Source organism: Harmonia axyridis, chromosome 1 (genome assembly GCF_914767665.1).
Source record: "Harmonia axyridis chromosome 1, icHarAxyr1.1, whole genome shotgun sequence".
Classification (NCBI taxonomy): Eukaryota; Metazoa; Arthropoda; class Insecta; order Coleoptera; family Coccinellidae; genus Harmonia; species Harmonia axyridis.
This window is the reverse complement of record NC_059501.1, coordinates 24323569-24340235: the sequence shown is the minus strand read 5'-3', so window position 1 is coordinate 24340235 and position 16667 is coordinate 24323569. Positions and strand designations below refer to the sequence as shown.

Here is a 16667-nt window from a genome sequence, read left to right as displayed (position 1 = left end):
ATTTTGCGATACTTCAGTTACTTTCAAAGTCGGTATGATACGTCAAGTTATGAAAAAAATGATATGTCATCTTAAGGACAGTCATACCACAAAAGAAAATATTTTCGGTGGAATATGAAAAGCACTAGGTGGAATTAACCCATAAAATTTCCACTACATTTTCTGAACAATTTTATCAATGTTAGTACATGTTCTCCGTAACTTCAGACAGAAAATTCACAAGTTCATCTAGAACACTTTTATGCCCTTATGATTTCATGCAACGATCATGTCATTATATATTGTTTATAATGTTCCTTGCTAGTATATATCACATGTCGAGAATAAAGAATAATCGAATTTTAACACAGAAGAACACCATAGTAGCATTAATGATGTTACAAAAAAAGCTTTTCATGTCGCAAATTATCTGAAAGAATCGACATCAGAATTCGATAGAATAGCATAAATATCATTTTCAACTCCAAGGTTTAGAAAGCGTGCGCCCATAGTTGCGACATGACATCAAATGAAAACTGGACAAGGGCTTTTATAGACTTGTTCAAGTTTGGAAGAACTATAACTATATATTTATATTTATTTTTGAAATAATATTTATCAAAATTAATTGTTCTGTGAGCATCTCAAATGAGGACAAAGGCAATGTCGTACCTATACTAAAAATTGCAGTAGTTGTTTTAAGGATGGATCACTCATTTTTTCCTTTGCTCTTGATTTAAGATGTCAATATCATCTTTTTGTTCTATCAAAAATTAAAACCGATAATCTGAATGAATAAATATTCATGGACATAGGTATATACATTTTATTTATTATTCAAGAGACTCAACTATTCACATATATAAAAACAGAACAAAACAAAACAAAACATAAACAAATTACAATAATTGCAAATAATAACAGAAAGAAACATTTTTGTCGAATACATTGCATTCAAGATTCTGATTATCCAAATACAAGACACAACAATGATTTTCAAGCCTTCCTTCCCCTATATACATTTTGAGCCCTAGGGTTTGAACGAATTGAGAGACCGTTGTTCTTGCTTACGGCATCAATGAGATTTCTTACAAACGCATTGCGTTCTTGTTCTCCAAGTGATTGTTCTACGTTATTCCTCGGAATGAAAACATTTCTGTTACGGGCTTCTTGCAGTAAAGATTTAAGTTGGCCCATCTGTTCATTTCCTGAATTGTTTCCATTCAAAAGTTGTTCCCTCAAATTTCCAAGGTTGGAAATCATGGATGGGTTTGATTTGATCACATTCCAGATTTTGGCACTTAGTTCACCGTAAGTGTAAGAATTTCGGACTTGTTGGTTTGGATCTTCTTGGTTTTGAAGCTGAACTAATTCTGAGTTGGTTCCGAGCCCTGAATCACCAAATTCGGCAGGTTGTTGCTGTGATCTCCATGCAGCATTGAGGGGATACTGTCCATAGTTGTCACCAGAAATTATTTCTTGTGTAACAGGTCTGTTCAACTGCTGATTGTCTATTGGTCTTAACGACTGGACTGAATTATCTCTATAATTAACTTCCTGAGTTGTATCCTGATTGTCCTGTTGAATATCTACTTGTTCTGTCTCTTCAGGATTTTCTCTAACCAAATACTGTTTAACTTCTCTAGCTTGTCCTTGGTTCCTTAAAATTTCACCTACTTGTGGTAGTGAAGATCCCAAAGAATTTTGTTGTTGTACATTTGCTCCAGAAAGTTCTACTCCTAAGCCTTGTCTGTATCTGTTCAACCTGTTAGAACCTATGAGTCCTTTTCTGTTTCTGTTGAGTTGGCCTCTCAAGGAGAGGACATCAGGTTGTGTATTTGATTGGCCGTCAACAAGTTCTGAATTTTGTTGAGTTAACTGATTGTTTCCTATTTGGTTCCTTGTCTGGACTAAGTTTTGGATCCTACCAGTCCAAGCTTGTTCATCTATTGATGGATTGGAATCGAGTAAACTCTGAGCATCTAGACCTGAGTAACCTCTTTGTTGTTGTAATCCTCCTCGAACGTTTCTATCAGTAATGTATTGCCTTAGTGTATCTCGAATGAGATATGAATCAACAGCACCTTGAGCTTGGTTTTGATTTATGCTGTTATATGCGTTGGAACGCATGCCCAATTCTCTTTGTCTCTGTAAGATTTCATTTCTTTCATTCTGATTATCGATATTTCTTCCTCTCAAAATCTCAGAGCCTAGTATTGTGTTAAAAGCCTTATTAAGTCCTCCATTGTTAGATGATTCCCATGGCAGCAAGACAGACGTTCCCAAATCTATCAAACCTGATCTTTTGACTCTCTCATTTGCAGACACTATCGTCCCAAAGACTAGAGCAAAGCAAACCTGCAAAGATATACGTTGTAATAGCAGATAATAGAATTCTACATATCAAGCTCCTATACGGATAACTTTTCTGGAATAATTCGAATAACTCAAGTTTATCATGTTTAGAAGTTATAATCCGGTATGGAAGTGAATAAAATTATTATCATCAAAATTTATTTTCCATAAATTTTTTAAAAACTATTTAGGTCTTGTGAATGATTGACACTATATGATGGAACTTTTTGAATCGAGAGAAACAATAATTTTAATTCAGATGAATTCTACACTTACTGATATTTTCAGTGCACCACACATTTCTGTATCTGTCAGAGGACGATGGTTGAATGACATAGAATGAAGATCTCCAATCGTTTATAAAGTGATTGGAATTCGAGAGGATTTTTTAATATCTTTCGAAATGAACTTCTTTCTTCTAAACTGTCTAGTCTCATCAATTATGCGGCTAAGAATTCAAATATATTCGAGATGAATTTCTTATTTGCAGAATATTTTTTGAATAAATATACGAAATTAGGAAATTAACCGTTATATAGGGTATTGGAGAATGGAGATCCTAAACTGGATTTCGAATTATGATCAACGAATGAGTAAAAATATGTTCTTCAAAGAAATCAGTTATATTTCAATTTCTACTTCCGAAATGTTGAAATAGTTATTTATAATACAAGTGCAGAAGACATTAGTATTCTTCCACGAGTTCAAAATTCAAAAACGAGCCACGAAGTGGCAAGTTTTTGAATGAACGAGTGGTAGAATGAGCCTTCTGTACGAGTATTATACATTATTTTCTCTAAATCATTGCATTCTTATTGAAATTAATGAAATATTTCCATAAATATATTTTAGTGATTTTCGTATTGAAAAATTTTGGTTGGCAGAACTGATTTCTTTAAGGCAAATTGATGAATTGACAGATAAAGCCGTGGCGGAAAGTTCGGAGTACCAACATATAATAAGAAAATATTACCATGAAAACTGTGCGTTTCTGATATATTCTCGCACGATTTTGTTCTACAAGATGTGGAAGAATGAACGGAATAACCATAGAATTAGAGAAATATATTTTTCTTACAGTTAAATAAAATAAAACGAAGTAATTTCCACTATATTGTGGACTATATAGTGGAAATTACTTCGTTTTATTTTATTTATAATGAATTTCCGCCAAGTAAGGACCGAATCCATTAAATATTTCTTACAGTTATATTCTATATGATATACCTAGATAAAACCATTCTTCATATTATGATAAAACATTACCTGCATGAAAATATTCCGATCGATACCGAAATTTAGATCAGATTTCAACATGTTGTGATTATTGAAGTATGTATGAAAATGGCATATACAGGGTGTTCTGATTTGTTTCCGACAAACTGAAGTGGGTGATAGATCACATCATTTTAAGCAAAAAAGTTCCTATGAACATGGGTCCGGAAATGCTTCGTTTCCGAGATACAGGGTGTTAAAGTTGAAAAAATAATTCGCGTTTTCTTTAATGTTTTGACTGCTTCGAAATCCTTTCATGAAATTATTCCTATTCAAATATTAAATTTGAATTCATTTTGAAAATTTCTAAGGCGAAATGCATGCGGATTTTCTATTGCCCACTAATAAGTAGAAGTGGTATGCTATGTAATTGTTGTTTTTAAGTGTTCTGAATATTCTGTTTCCTGAAATATTGCGTTGTTGGGATGCTTTACGAATACTGAATTTTTATTTTCTTCGAAGGTCTGTAAAATCCTATTTCTCTGTAGATGATTTCTTCTTTGTATGCTTCGTTCGGGCCTTTGGTAACCAATACCATTTTCCTGTATTTGTTGATAAGCTATTAACTTAGTTAACTATAATTATAATCAATGACATCTGAACCTAACACAATTTAAATCTGTCATTGTGTATAGCCATTTTAAATCTATTGCCGCAACAATTGTTGAATGTTAAACAATCAATCATTCGAAGATGTCATTTGTGCATTCAACATAACGGTGGACATTTCGAACACCTTCTTTAAAAATTATTATGTTATTTTGTTTTGTTCTAAATTGTTACTTCTAAAAAATATTTAATTTAAAATTATTACAAATTTGTTTCTACATGTTTTAGAGATTACAAAAATATGGATTTGGCTTTAAATGCGTTTTTCTCTGAAACGGTTGCCCCTAGCAACTTAAATGAGTTATACCTTTTTTAACTAGAAAAGTCAGGGAAATCGATTTTTTTAGTTCAGAATGACGTACAGGGTAGCACAGAAAAGTTGCTACGGTTTAAAGGGGACGAAATGATTGCCAGTGGCGCCCTCTAGAGAATACAACCAAATCGACCACAAATTTGAATTTCTCACCTCAAAAAACCCTATATACCAACTTTCATGCAATTATTTGGAATCAGTCGAAAGATATTTAAGAAAACGCGAATTATTTTTTCAACTTTAACACCCTGTATCTCGGAAACGAAGCATTTCCGGACCCATGTTCATAGGAACTTTTTTGCTTAAAATGATGTGATCTATCACCCGTTTCAGTTTGTCGGAAACAAAACAGAACACCCTGTATGTCTGTATAATGAAAGAAAAACATTACTGTAAGTGTAACGGGTGTCCAAATTCGTTGTCTAGTGAGGATATCTCGGAATCCCTTTAAACTAGAAAAAATGAACGTCACATTTTCAGGCTCGATTTTTGAGATGCTTATTTTAGTGAAAAGCGCAACTTCATAGATTCAAATGGTTCCAAGCTATAGGAGAATCATTTCACTTTTTATTTTAAAATGTTTAAAATTGTTTCATCAATAACTGGCTTTACCTATGAGGTCAATTTACCAACCTGAAATTTTTATTGAGAATCAACTCCTGAATTATGTTTTCTTCTTTCTCTTCATTTCTGGAATTGACATAATTGTTTCATACTAATATTATCAGATACAGATCAACATCCTGGAAATTATATGATTAAGGAGTAATTAAGGTAATTAGTTACAAACAAAGACAATATTTGTGGACATATCCCTCAAGGAGTGGAGAAGCCATATGACAACGCCGCACACAGTGCACCTGCACGAACCTTCATGCCGCGAATGTTGAGGCTTGAGAGCATAGTCTAGTCGTAGAGCTAGAACAGATCACATGAAGAGACCGCGAGTCCAAGATCGCCGGCCTTCTTGAATGTAAGGCCCGGTGCACACATCCGATTTTTGTAGTTACGACACCGTCGTCGTGTCGTACTTGCGGCCTGTGGTACAAAGAATCAAATGGGAGCATGCACACTACCCGCCGTGCTGTTGAGACGTCGTAACTGCCAGCCTACGGTCGTTTTTTGGTAGCATGTCCCTCTAGGCCGCAACTGTGCCGCAGTCGTAGATGCGATCTCTCAGTACTCTATTCCAAATTGGCCCGCGCACACATACGACGTTTGTCGTGAGTTCGCATAAAATGGCGGAGAAGGAATTGGATATTGAGCTATTCATTGAACTTATAAATTTCTTATAAAATTATGTTTCTGTATCAAAAGATTGAATCTTTTTGTCAGAGATAACAAACTGGTAGAAATAAGACGTTTTTGTGTTACCTACTCGATTATTATTGTGAAAATTAAATTGTTCTCCGAAAATTCAATTAATGCAAATATCGCATTAGATTTATGTAAGCGATAATAAACGACGATAATTGGCAATCACTTATCAAGTCTAGACAAATTTTAGGGTTGAATATTCTCGAATGACCTATGTCCTATACCAAACAAAACGAACGAAATTTTTAATGAATTTTTTTAATTCTGTTGAAGGAGTTGAAGTTCGTTATAATTATTTTTCTGATGCCATGATAATACGAATAATTACTGAATCTCTTTTTAATCTTTGACTGGAATGATTTTCAGGATATTTTGCCTTCTTGTCGTGTTTTAACAACTATTCGAATGAATATTTATTTTTCCAGTTATTAGAAATACAAATTTTCAGATGGTGTTAACTTGGATCATTAAACGTAAATATTTGATTAGTTAATGAACTTAATTGGCGCAATTAGACCTCACACGCACATTTTAAATATCAAATCTCCTTTCATTTCGTTTTGAAAATTATGGTGCTAATGAAAGGACCGCTAACACCAAGGATTACACGAGTGCAAAACTCCTTTTATTCTGCATTAAGTATTGAAAATCGGCACTTCAATATCTTTGAATTTTTATCGAGGATATGGAAATTGAATTATAATCTATGTGAAACATGTCTCTTGTGGAAATATACAGAGTGGCCACTTTTTTAATGGGATTGTATTGGTAACTTTAAAACCATAAGAGTTAGAAGGTCGGTCAAATGGAGATGAAGTTGCATTCATAGAAGCATTATCAAGCATTTCATTGAACAATTTTTTTGCGATGGTCGTCCATTATAATATAACTATATATAATTATATATTATATTATATAATAATATCGAGCGCCGATCGCACACACACACACTGGCAGTGTGAACTAGTGAATTGATCCGACTCCGCAACCACGCCGGTGTCGTATGTAGTGTGCATTGAATAGGTACGACACCGCAACGGGTGTCGTAACTGCAAAAGTCGGATGTGTGCACCGGGCCTTTATCTTATACGAGAGTTAAATATTATAATTCACGTTGAATTTAGGCCCGGTGCACACATCCGACTTTTGCAGTTACGACACCCGTTGCGGTGTCGTACCTATTCAATGCACACTACATACGACACCGGCGTGGTTGCGGAGTCGGATCAATTCACTAGTTCACACTGCCAGTGTGTGTGTGTGTGCGATCGGCGCTCGATATTATTATATAATATAATATATAATTATATATAGTTATATTATAATGGACGACCATCGCAAAAAAAATGTTCAATGAACTGCTTGATAATGCTTCTATGAATGCAACTTCATCTCTATTTGACCGACCTTCTAACTCTTATGGTTTTAAAGTTACCAATACAATCCCATTAAAAAAGTGGCCACTCTGTATATTTCCACAAGAGACATGTTTCACATACTTATAATTCAATTTTCATATCCTCGATAAAAATTCAAAGATATTGAAGTGCCGATTTTCAATACTTAATGCTGAATAAAAGGAGTTTTGCACTCGTGTAATCCTTGGTGTTAGCGGTCCTTTCATTAGCACCATAATTTTCAAAACGAAATGAAAGGAGATTTGATATTTAAAATGTGCGTGTGAGGTCTAATTGCGCCAATTAAGTTCATTAACTAATCAAATATTTACGTTTAATGATCCAAGTTAACACTATCTGAAAATTTGTATTTCTAATAACTGGAAAAATAAATATTCATTCGAATAGTTGTTAAAACACGACAAGAAGGCAAAATATCCTGAAAATCATTCCAGTCAAAGATTAATGATCCAAGTTAACACCATCTGAAAATTTGTATTTCTAATAACTGGAAAAATAAATATTCATTCGAATAGTTGTTAAAACACGACAAGAAGGCAAAATATCCTGAAAATCATTCCAGTCAAAGATTAAAAAGAGATTCAGTAATTATTCGTATTATCATGGCATCAGAAAAATAATTATAACGAACTTCAACTCCTTCAACAGAATTAAAAAAATTCATTAAAAATTTCGTTCGTTTTGTTTGGTATAGGACATAGGTCATTCGAGAATATTCAACCCTAAAATTTGTCTAGACTTGATAAGTGATTGCCAATTATCGTCGTTTATTATCGCTTACATAAATCTAATGCGATATTTGCATTAATTGAATTTTCGGAGAACAATTTAATTTTCACAATAATAATCGAGTAGGTAACACAAAAACGTCTTATTTCTACCAGTTTGTTATCTCTGACAAAAAGATTCAATCTTTTGATACAGAAACATAATTTTATAAGAAATTTATAAGTTCAATGAATAGCTCAATATCCAATTCCCTCTCCGCCATTTTATGCGAACTCACGACAAACGTCGTATGTGTGCGCGGGCCAATTTGGAATAGAGTACTGAGAGATCGCATCTACGACTGCGGCACAGTTGCGGCCTAGAGGGACATGCTACCAAAAAACGACCGTAGGCTGGCAGTTACGACGTCGCAACAGCACGGCGGGTAGTGTGCATGCTCCCATTTGATTCTTTGTACCACAGGCCGCAAGTACGACACGACGACGGTGTCGTAACTACAAAAATCGGATGTGTGCACCGGGCCTTAAAGTCAATTCAATACGATAAGCTAGTATTACAAGTGCAAGTTATTACTAATCAAGAACAATGTCGAATTTAACTAAATTCAGATTTCAAAGAGGTCAATTTAAGGCAACCTTAACAAGATTCAAAGGTTATATTAATTCAATTGATTTAGACAATATAGACGAGATAACAATAACCCAACTGAAAGTAAGATTAGATAAAATTAAACCGATTCTAAACGAATTTTCATCTGTGCAAGCTTCGATCGAATACGAATTAAGTGGATCAGAAAACCAAGAACAAGAGTTACAACAAGAGCTAAATGAACTTATAAATTTTGAAAAATCTTATTTTGAATTAATTAGTTTCACTCAAAACCTTATCAACAATTCTGAATTAAACGATGGTGTAAGTTCAATATCAGCTAATAAAAATTCGGTCAATAGTTCAGTACAATCACATTTTAAATTACCTGACATTAAATTGCCAATCTTCAGAGGTTCATTCGAGACATGGTTAGAATTTAGAGATACTTACTATTCTTTAGTACATCATAATGCCAATATTAGTAATATTCAAAAATTTTATTATCTCAAATCCTGTTTGGAAGGTGAGCCATCGAAATTGATTAGCTCTGTAGAAGTGAGTGAAAGTAATTATACAGTTGCATGGTCGTTAATAAAAGATAGATACGAGAATAAAAAATTGATTGTACACAATTATATCAAAGGACTTTTTGACAGCCCAGTAGTTGTCAAGGAATCGCACGCTGAACTGCGCAATCTGCACGATAATTTTGTAAAAAATTTGAGATCTTTGAAAGTATCAGGTCAACCAACTGATAGTTGGGATGCTCTCTTAGTGTACATGCTTTGTACTAAACTTGACAATATTACTAGACGAGAGTGGGAATCGTATCGGACAAAAGGCGAACTACCAACGGTAAACGAATTATTAGAATTTCTTAAACAAAAGTGCGAAGTTTTAGAAAAATTAGAGATTACCAAGAACGATGTTAAAACAATAGAAAAACAATTCTCTAAATTTCCATATAATAAATCAAATCGTACAGAAAAAACCCGGTCGTTCAATACTACGACAGAAAGAAAATTAACTTGCTATTTTTGTAAAAAAGAACATTCAATTTATCAATGTGAAAAGTTTCGGGAATTAGACATTCCTGCGAGAATTGATCAGGTAAAAATGCTGAAATTATGTACCAATTGCTTCGATCCCAATCATATCAATAACGATTGCAAAAGATCCAATTGTAGAATCTGCAAAAAACGTCATAATACTCTTTTACATTTAAATTCCAAGTCAGATGCGAAAGAAAACGTAAACAACGCCAACTCGAAAGAATCGACCAGCGGTACATACATGACGAGCACGCAAGAGGGTGAGGGTATCGCGTACGACAGAGATAGCAATATGTCGGTACGTCGCAATTCCGCAGGAGCCGATAAGACAGCGCGATCCGCGAGTAGTAGGGCTTACAATGTTGCCGGTATTAACAATTTGGAGGATAATTCACAGCCTTTACTGAGTACAGCGGTCATTCGTGTTCACGGCAAGAATAATAGGTTCCTTTACGCAAGAGTATTACTAGACGCAGGCAGTCAAAGCCATTTCATTTCGGAAAAATTAGCGAAACAATTAGATTTAGACAAAAAACCAGTAAATTATTCAATAGTAGGCGTAGGAGAGTCAAAGGTCCTAGCTGCTCAATACAAGACTGACGTGAGGTTCAGTTCAAGAATTAATGATTATACTAAAAATATTTCGTGTCTCATTATTCCTAAAATAGCACAAAAATTACCAAATGCGTCGTTTAAGGTTTCTTCGCGATCAAGAATAAACGAACTAACTCTAGCGGATCCAAACTACAATTTGCCTCAAGATATAGATATGCTGTTGGGAGTTAGTATTTTTTATGACATTTTAATCATGGAACAAAGGAAAAATAACAACATGCCTATATTACAGAATACACAGCTAGGATGGGTTTTTGGAGGTAATATTCCGTCTGTAGAATCAAAGACGAGCAAAACTATTTCTTGCATAACAATTAACGAGTCTTTGGAAAATGCTTTAACTAAATTTTGGACAGTCGAAGAATGCGACAACGAGAGAATTCTTACTAAAGATGAAATTTTTTGTGAAAAACATTTTTTGGATAATGTCAAGCGGACTCCAGAGGGTAGATTCATTGTGAAATTTCCATTTAAAGAAAATGTAATCAATTTAGGACATTCTGACGAGATGGCATTGAATCGGTTTCATGCATTGGAGAGACGTCTAAACAGAGATAAGGTTTTGAAAAATGATTATTGCGACTTTATGAAAGAATACATCGAACTAGGTCATATGCGCAAATTGGAAGTTTTCGATATAAACAAGAAAGGTCTAGACGGCTACTTTCTTCCTCATCACGCAGTAATAAAAAATACAAGTATAACCACAAGAACTCGAATTGTCTTCGACGCGTCAGCTAAATCTGACAACGGGATTTCACTGAATGATGTTCAGTACGTCGGACCTACACTACAAGATGATCTTTTCTCCATATTATTGAGATTCAGACAACATAAATTTGTCTTAAATGCTGATATTTCAAAAATGTATCGCCAAATTCTTATAGACCCTAGCGAGAGAAAATATTTAAGAATTTTTTGGAGACATAATGATGGAGAACAGATACAATGCTACGAGCTGAACACCGTAACGTATGGAACTTCATCTGCACCATACTTAGCTGTGCGTTGTCTTCGGCAAATGGGTATAGAGAATAATGATGAATACCCAATCGCGAGCAAAGTAATTTTAAAAGATTTTTATATTGACGATCTATTAACAGGGTCAGACAGCCTTTCTGAATTACGCGAAATTCAAAGAGACATCACGAATATATTGAGGTCTGGAGGTTTTCAATTGCGTAAATGGTTATGTAACAACAAGGAATTATTAAAAGAAATTAATGTTGATGAAAATTTATCTTCAGGAATTTTACATTTAGGAAAAGAGGAAAACAATAAAACTTTAGGTATTTATTGGAACGCATTTAATGATAATATACAATATTCAATTAAAGATTTCGAAGTTGTAGAAAGGTTATCGAAACGAATCATTTTGTCTATGACAAGTCAAATCTTCGATCCTTTGGGATTAGTTGGCCCTATCGTAGTTATAGCGAAAATGTTTCTGCAACGTTTATGGCAAGAAAAACTAGATTGGGATCAACAAGTGTCCAATCATCTTAGTGTCACTTGGAACGATTTCTGTAAAGAATTATTACTATTAAATAATCTTAAAATTCCAAGATATGTTTGTTGCGAAAATTATACAATTATCGAAATACACGGGTTTGCAGATGCATCCGAAAAGGCATACGGTGCATGTATTTACATTTCTTGTAAAGTACAAGATAAGCCTTACAAGACTCAATTACTATGTTCCAAATCTAGAGTTTGTCCGTTGAAACAAATTTCACTGCCTCGCCTAGAATTATGCGCAGCCAAACCTTTAGCTAAATTAATGCGAAAGGTAATTAGGGCTAGTGAAATTACATTTGATCAATGTTTTTATTGGACGGATTCCACTGTGGTACTAGGTTGGATAAACGGATGCCCCAGTCAGTGGAAAACATTTGTCGCGAACCGAGTCTCTAATATACAAAATTTATCAAAGCCAAGTCAATGGTACCACATTGCTGGCAAACTCAATCCAGCTGATTTATTGTCACGAGGTACAACGGTGACTAATCTTTTAGAATGCGATATTTGGTGGAAAGGTCCACATTTCTTGGCGAACAGAGACAGATCTGAATTTGTACTAGATTTACCATACCGAGAATTGCCTGAAAAAAGAATATTAGTTAATTTTTGTCAAAAAACGAATCAATTGGAACTTCCGTTTACTAAATTCTCAAGATTTAAAAAATTACAGAGAACAATAGCCTACTGTATAAGGTTCATATCAAATATGAAAGACAAGTCAATGAAGACAACCGGAATTTTAACGGTCACAGAACTAAGCTATGCTCATGATATAATAATAAAAACATCTCAAAAACAATCTTTTCCGGATGAATATAGAATGTTAACAAAGGGAGATAAAATCAGTACTTCGAGTAAATTATTGGCCCTGAATCCATTTATTGGTACCGACGGTCTAATTAGAGTAGGAGGCAGGTTAGTAAATGCCGATATAGATTTTGCCAAGAAACATCCTATTCTATTGGACACAAGGCATCATGTGACTTTATTATTGCTACAAGAGGAGCATGTGAGACTGATGCATTGTGGACCAAATCAACTTCTATATTCGTTAAGAGAAAATTATTGGCCTATAGCAGGACGCAGACTAGCGCGATCTGTTGTAAAAGGCTGCATTACTTGTCGTAAGGCCCAGCCAATGGGATGCAAATATTTAATGGGAAATCTTCCTTCAGAAAGAGTCAACAAATATATTCCTTTCACAAATGTTGGATTAGATTATGCCGGACCTATTCTTATTAAAGATAGAAAATTACGAGGGGCAAAATTAATAAAAGGGTACATTTGTTTGTTCATTTGTATGAGTACAAGGTGTGTCCACCTAGAGTTGCTTACCGACTTATCATCTGAAGCATTCTTGGCAATGTTCAAGAGATTCATTGGTAGACGAGGTCGACCATCTCATTTATTCTCCGATAATGGGACTTCTTTTATAGGAGCCAATAATGATTTGAAAAGGTTCATAGAAGCTTATTCGACTTCGATAGCTGCTGCACATACTAACGAAAATATAACTTGGCATTTCATTCCCCCTAGGGCCCCTAATTTCGGCGGTCTCTGGGAGTCCAATATAAAACAAGTTAAATATTATTTGAAAAGAATATTGAAAAATACTAGCTTAACGTATGAAGATATGATGACAGTTTTGATACAAATAGAAGGTATACTTAACTCTCGTCCCCTTTGTCCCTTATCATCTGATCCTTCCGATTTTAATCCCCTGACTCCATCTCATTTTCTACTTGGGAAAACAGTCTCATCTATTCCTGAGCCTGTATATGTTAAAATGCCAGACAATCGTCTGAGTCACTACAAATACCTACAGAAGATCATTCAAACCTTCTGGCAGCGATGGTCAGTCGAATATGTCTCTGACCTGCAAGCAAGAACGAAATGGAAAGAAAATGTCGAAAATCTCCTCCAAGTCGGCAGTTTGGTACTGGTTAAACAAGAAGATGCACTTACCTACTCCTGGCGTTTGGGCAGAATCATCGAGTTGCATCGTGGAACTGATAACATCATCAGGGTTGCCACAGTGAAGTTTAGTGATGGTTCGTTCTGTAAAAGAGCTATTTCGAAATTATGTGTTTTACCAGTGTCTGGTATATAAAAAAAAGGGAGAACTATACTTACTTTATCTTTATACAAGAATTGTTTATTTATGTTGTTTGTAAACCTTGTTTTGAAATAATATTTCAAGGCCGGCGGTATGGAGAAGCCATATGACAACGCCGCACACAGTGCACCTGCACGAACCTTCATGCCGCGAATGTTGAGGCTTGAGAGCATAGTCTAGTCGTAGAGCTAGAACAGATCACATGAAGAGACCGCGAGTCCAAGATCGCCGGCCTTCTTGAATGTAAATGTACAATAAAGTAATAAATATACAGTCCACAAAAAAGGCTTTTCATTAAGCATCAAGACGATAACAAGGAGAATCGCTAACAGTAGACACGTGCTTAGGGTTTCTGGCCCTCATCAGTACGGTGAAAAAGTGTTGAGATGAGCAACACTTGGTGAGAAACAACAAACAAACGGAGTTAACAACAGAAGCTTATTTGTGGTTTCAGTAGCCAGACCCTATGGACTACAAGGCAACAACCAACGTCACCAAATAGGCAGGTAAAAGTAAAGAGAGTAATTGGTTACAAATAAAGACTATGATTGTTGACTCCGTTTGTTTGTTGAATCCCACCAAGTGTTTCTCGTCTCAACACTTTTTCACCGTACTGACATGGACCGAAAACCTGAAACACGTGTTTACGGTTAGCGCTTCTCCTTGGAGGATATGTTCACAAATATTGTCTTTTTCTTTGCGGGTCAAAATTTCGGAATATAGAATGGAGTGGAAAGCCGTAGATGAAACCGTCCAAAGGGACCAAAATATCAAACATCAGCTGGCAAAATGAACATTGCCGGTCATAACTACAGAGGTTATGGTGTCTTGGACGGATCAGATACCAAAGAAATCAACCAAGTATCTTCGGAAAAAAGGCCCATTTGGTTTGTGTTCTCGGGAATGGGTTCTCAGTGGCCAGGTATGGCTAAGGACTTAATGAAAGTTGATATCTTCAGAAATTCAATCAAGAGAAGCGCCGATATTGTGAAACCACATGGAATTAACTTAGAAGATATCTTGATCAATGGAACTGAATCTAGTTTCAATAACGTTTTGAATTCATTTGTTTCTATTGCTGCTGTTCAGGTTGCCCTCACCGATGTACTGAAAACCCTTAAAATTGAACCTGATGGTATTATAGGACATTCTGTTGGTGAAGTAGGATGTGCTTATGCTGACGGCACATTCACAGCCGAACAAGCAGTTCTTTGTGCGCTAGCCAGAGGAAGGGCTATTTTAGACAGTAAATTAGTACCAGGTGCAATGGCTGCCGTTGGTTTGACCTGGGAAGATGCCAAAAAAAGATGTCCACCTTCAATATTCCCTGCTTGTCACAATAGCGAAGATAGTGTTACCATATCTGGTCCCCCAGAAGATATCAGGAAATTCGTTGCTACTCTGACTTCAGAAAATATAGCATCAGTATTTTGGTTTCACTTCACGACCACGTTTTCGAATCGATTGAGTGTAGAAATTAAAAAGTCCCCAAATGCAAAATAAAAAATTCTCTTTCACCGAGACAATGCTCCCTGTCACAAATCAATGAAAATCATGGTCAAATTGAGCGAATTGTCATTCCAAATGGTTAACCTCCAGATCTGACACCCAGTAATAACTGGCTCTTTCAAGACCTCATACCAATGATTCAGGGGAAGAAATTTGGTTCTAATGAAGAAGCGATTGTCGAGATTGAAGTCTATTTTGAAATCAAAGACAAATCTTCATACGGAAAAGGTATTGAAGAGTTAAAAGAGCATTAAAGTATATTGTATTACTCTTGAAAGTGAATACTTTGACGAATAAAGTGGTGTTTTTAAGGTATTATCTATTTTCACTTGATAGTCCGGTACTTATTGAGTGAAGTGTTTTTTCCCACTATTTTCCTGATTTAAGTAGCAGATATATATTCTTATTGTATTATAACTGACCTTTTCGATTATAAATGAGACAATTTTTTTTCAATTCATGTTTTGCAGATTTCAGAAGAAATATTTAGGACTAGAAAGTTGAGATTCGATTTATGTAGTGTAGAATTTTTTTCTCATATAAATTAAAATAATTTTATGATTCTATTTTTATGTCATGTTTGTTTTTTGTAGAAATGGTATTTAATTAGTCTTGTGAAATGATCTGTATCTGTATCTTCATCGATATGTAAATATAGGTATAGTATGGAGGTAGCAGCTTTCACTTTCAGAAAATAGATTAATTTATTCAACTCCTTCGAAGGATATACCCTACAGATTATTCAATAAAGACTGAAGAGTTAAAGAAAGTAATTTCCACAAATATTTCAATATTTACAACAATTGTTTAGCAAATTATTGAATTTTGGCGATTAGAAACTGAGGAATCAAATCTCAAAATGAACATAATTACATATAATAAACTAGAAATCGAATAAAACATTATTTGACCGTCTACTTCTGGGTATTTCAATTAATTCTCTGAATGAAAAGGATCGAATTGTATAAATCTATGGCTTTGTTATAGAATTATAAGTGTAGACCGATTGATTTACAGTTTGATGTATTGTTGGTTTTTCAGAAGTAAATAGGTACAGAACTTGAAATCATTCTAATAAAAAAAAGTTTGAGCTTTCCGTTTTTTAAATTCCTTTCAATATTCAATTATTGGATACTAACCTATAAGTGTATTTTCCAACAATATTTCCTCAAGATTACCCATGGCAGATAAAGCTAGGTGCCCATCAAAACAATGGCTAGACGCTAGACAGCTAGCAATCTACAGGGTGTTACGTGAAGACAATATGG

At 34.8% G+C, this 16667-nt stretch overlaps 2 protein-coding genes across 2 annotated transcripts; one reads left to right on the top strand and one right to left on the bottom strand.

Moving 5' to 3' along the window:
- Nucleotides 1-865: 865 nt before the first annotated feature.
- LOC123686368 lies at nt 866-2705 on the bottom strand. Its single transcript, XM_045626443.1, has 2 exons — nt 2611-2705; nt 866-2337 (listed from the first exon to the last, which is right to left on the bottom strand). Exons 1-2 carry the CDS (start codon nt 2668-2670, stop codon nt 976-978), a joined length of 1422 nt encoding a protein of 473 aa, XP_045482399.1. The 5' UTR covers nt 2671-2705; the 3' UTR covers nt 866-975.
- Nucleotides 2706-8580: 5875 nt separating this feature from the next.
- On the top strand, nt 8581-13884 carry LOC123671326. The gene has a single exon (XM_045605083.1). It carries the CDS (start codon nt 8581-8583, stop codon nt 13882-13884), a length of 5304 nt encoding a protein of 1767 aa, XP_045461039.1.
- The last annotated feature ends 2783 nt before the right edge of the window (nt 13885-16667 follow it).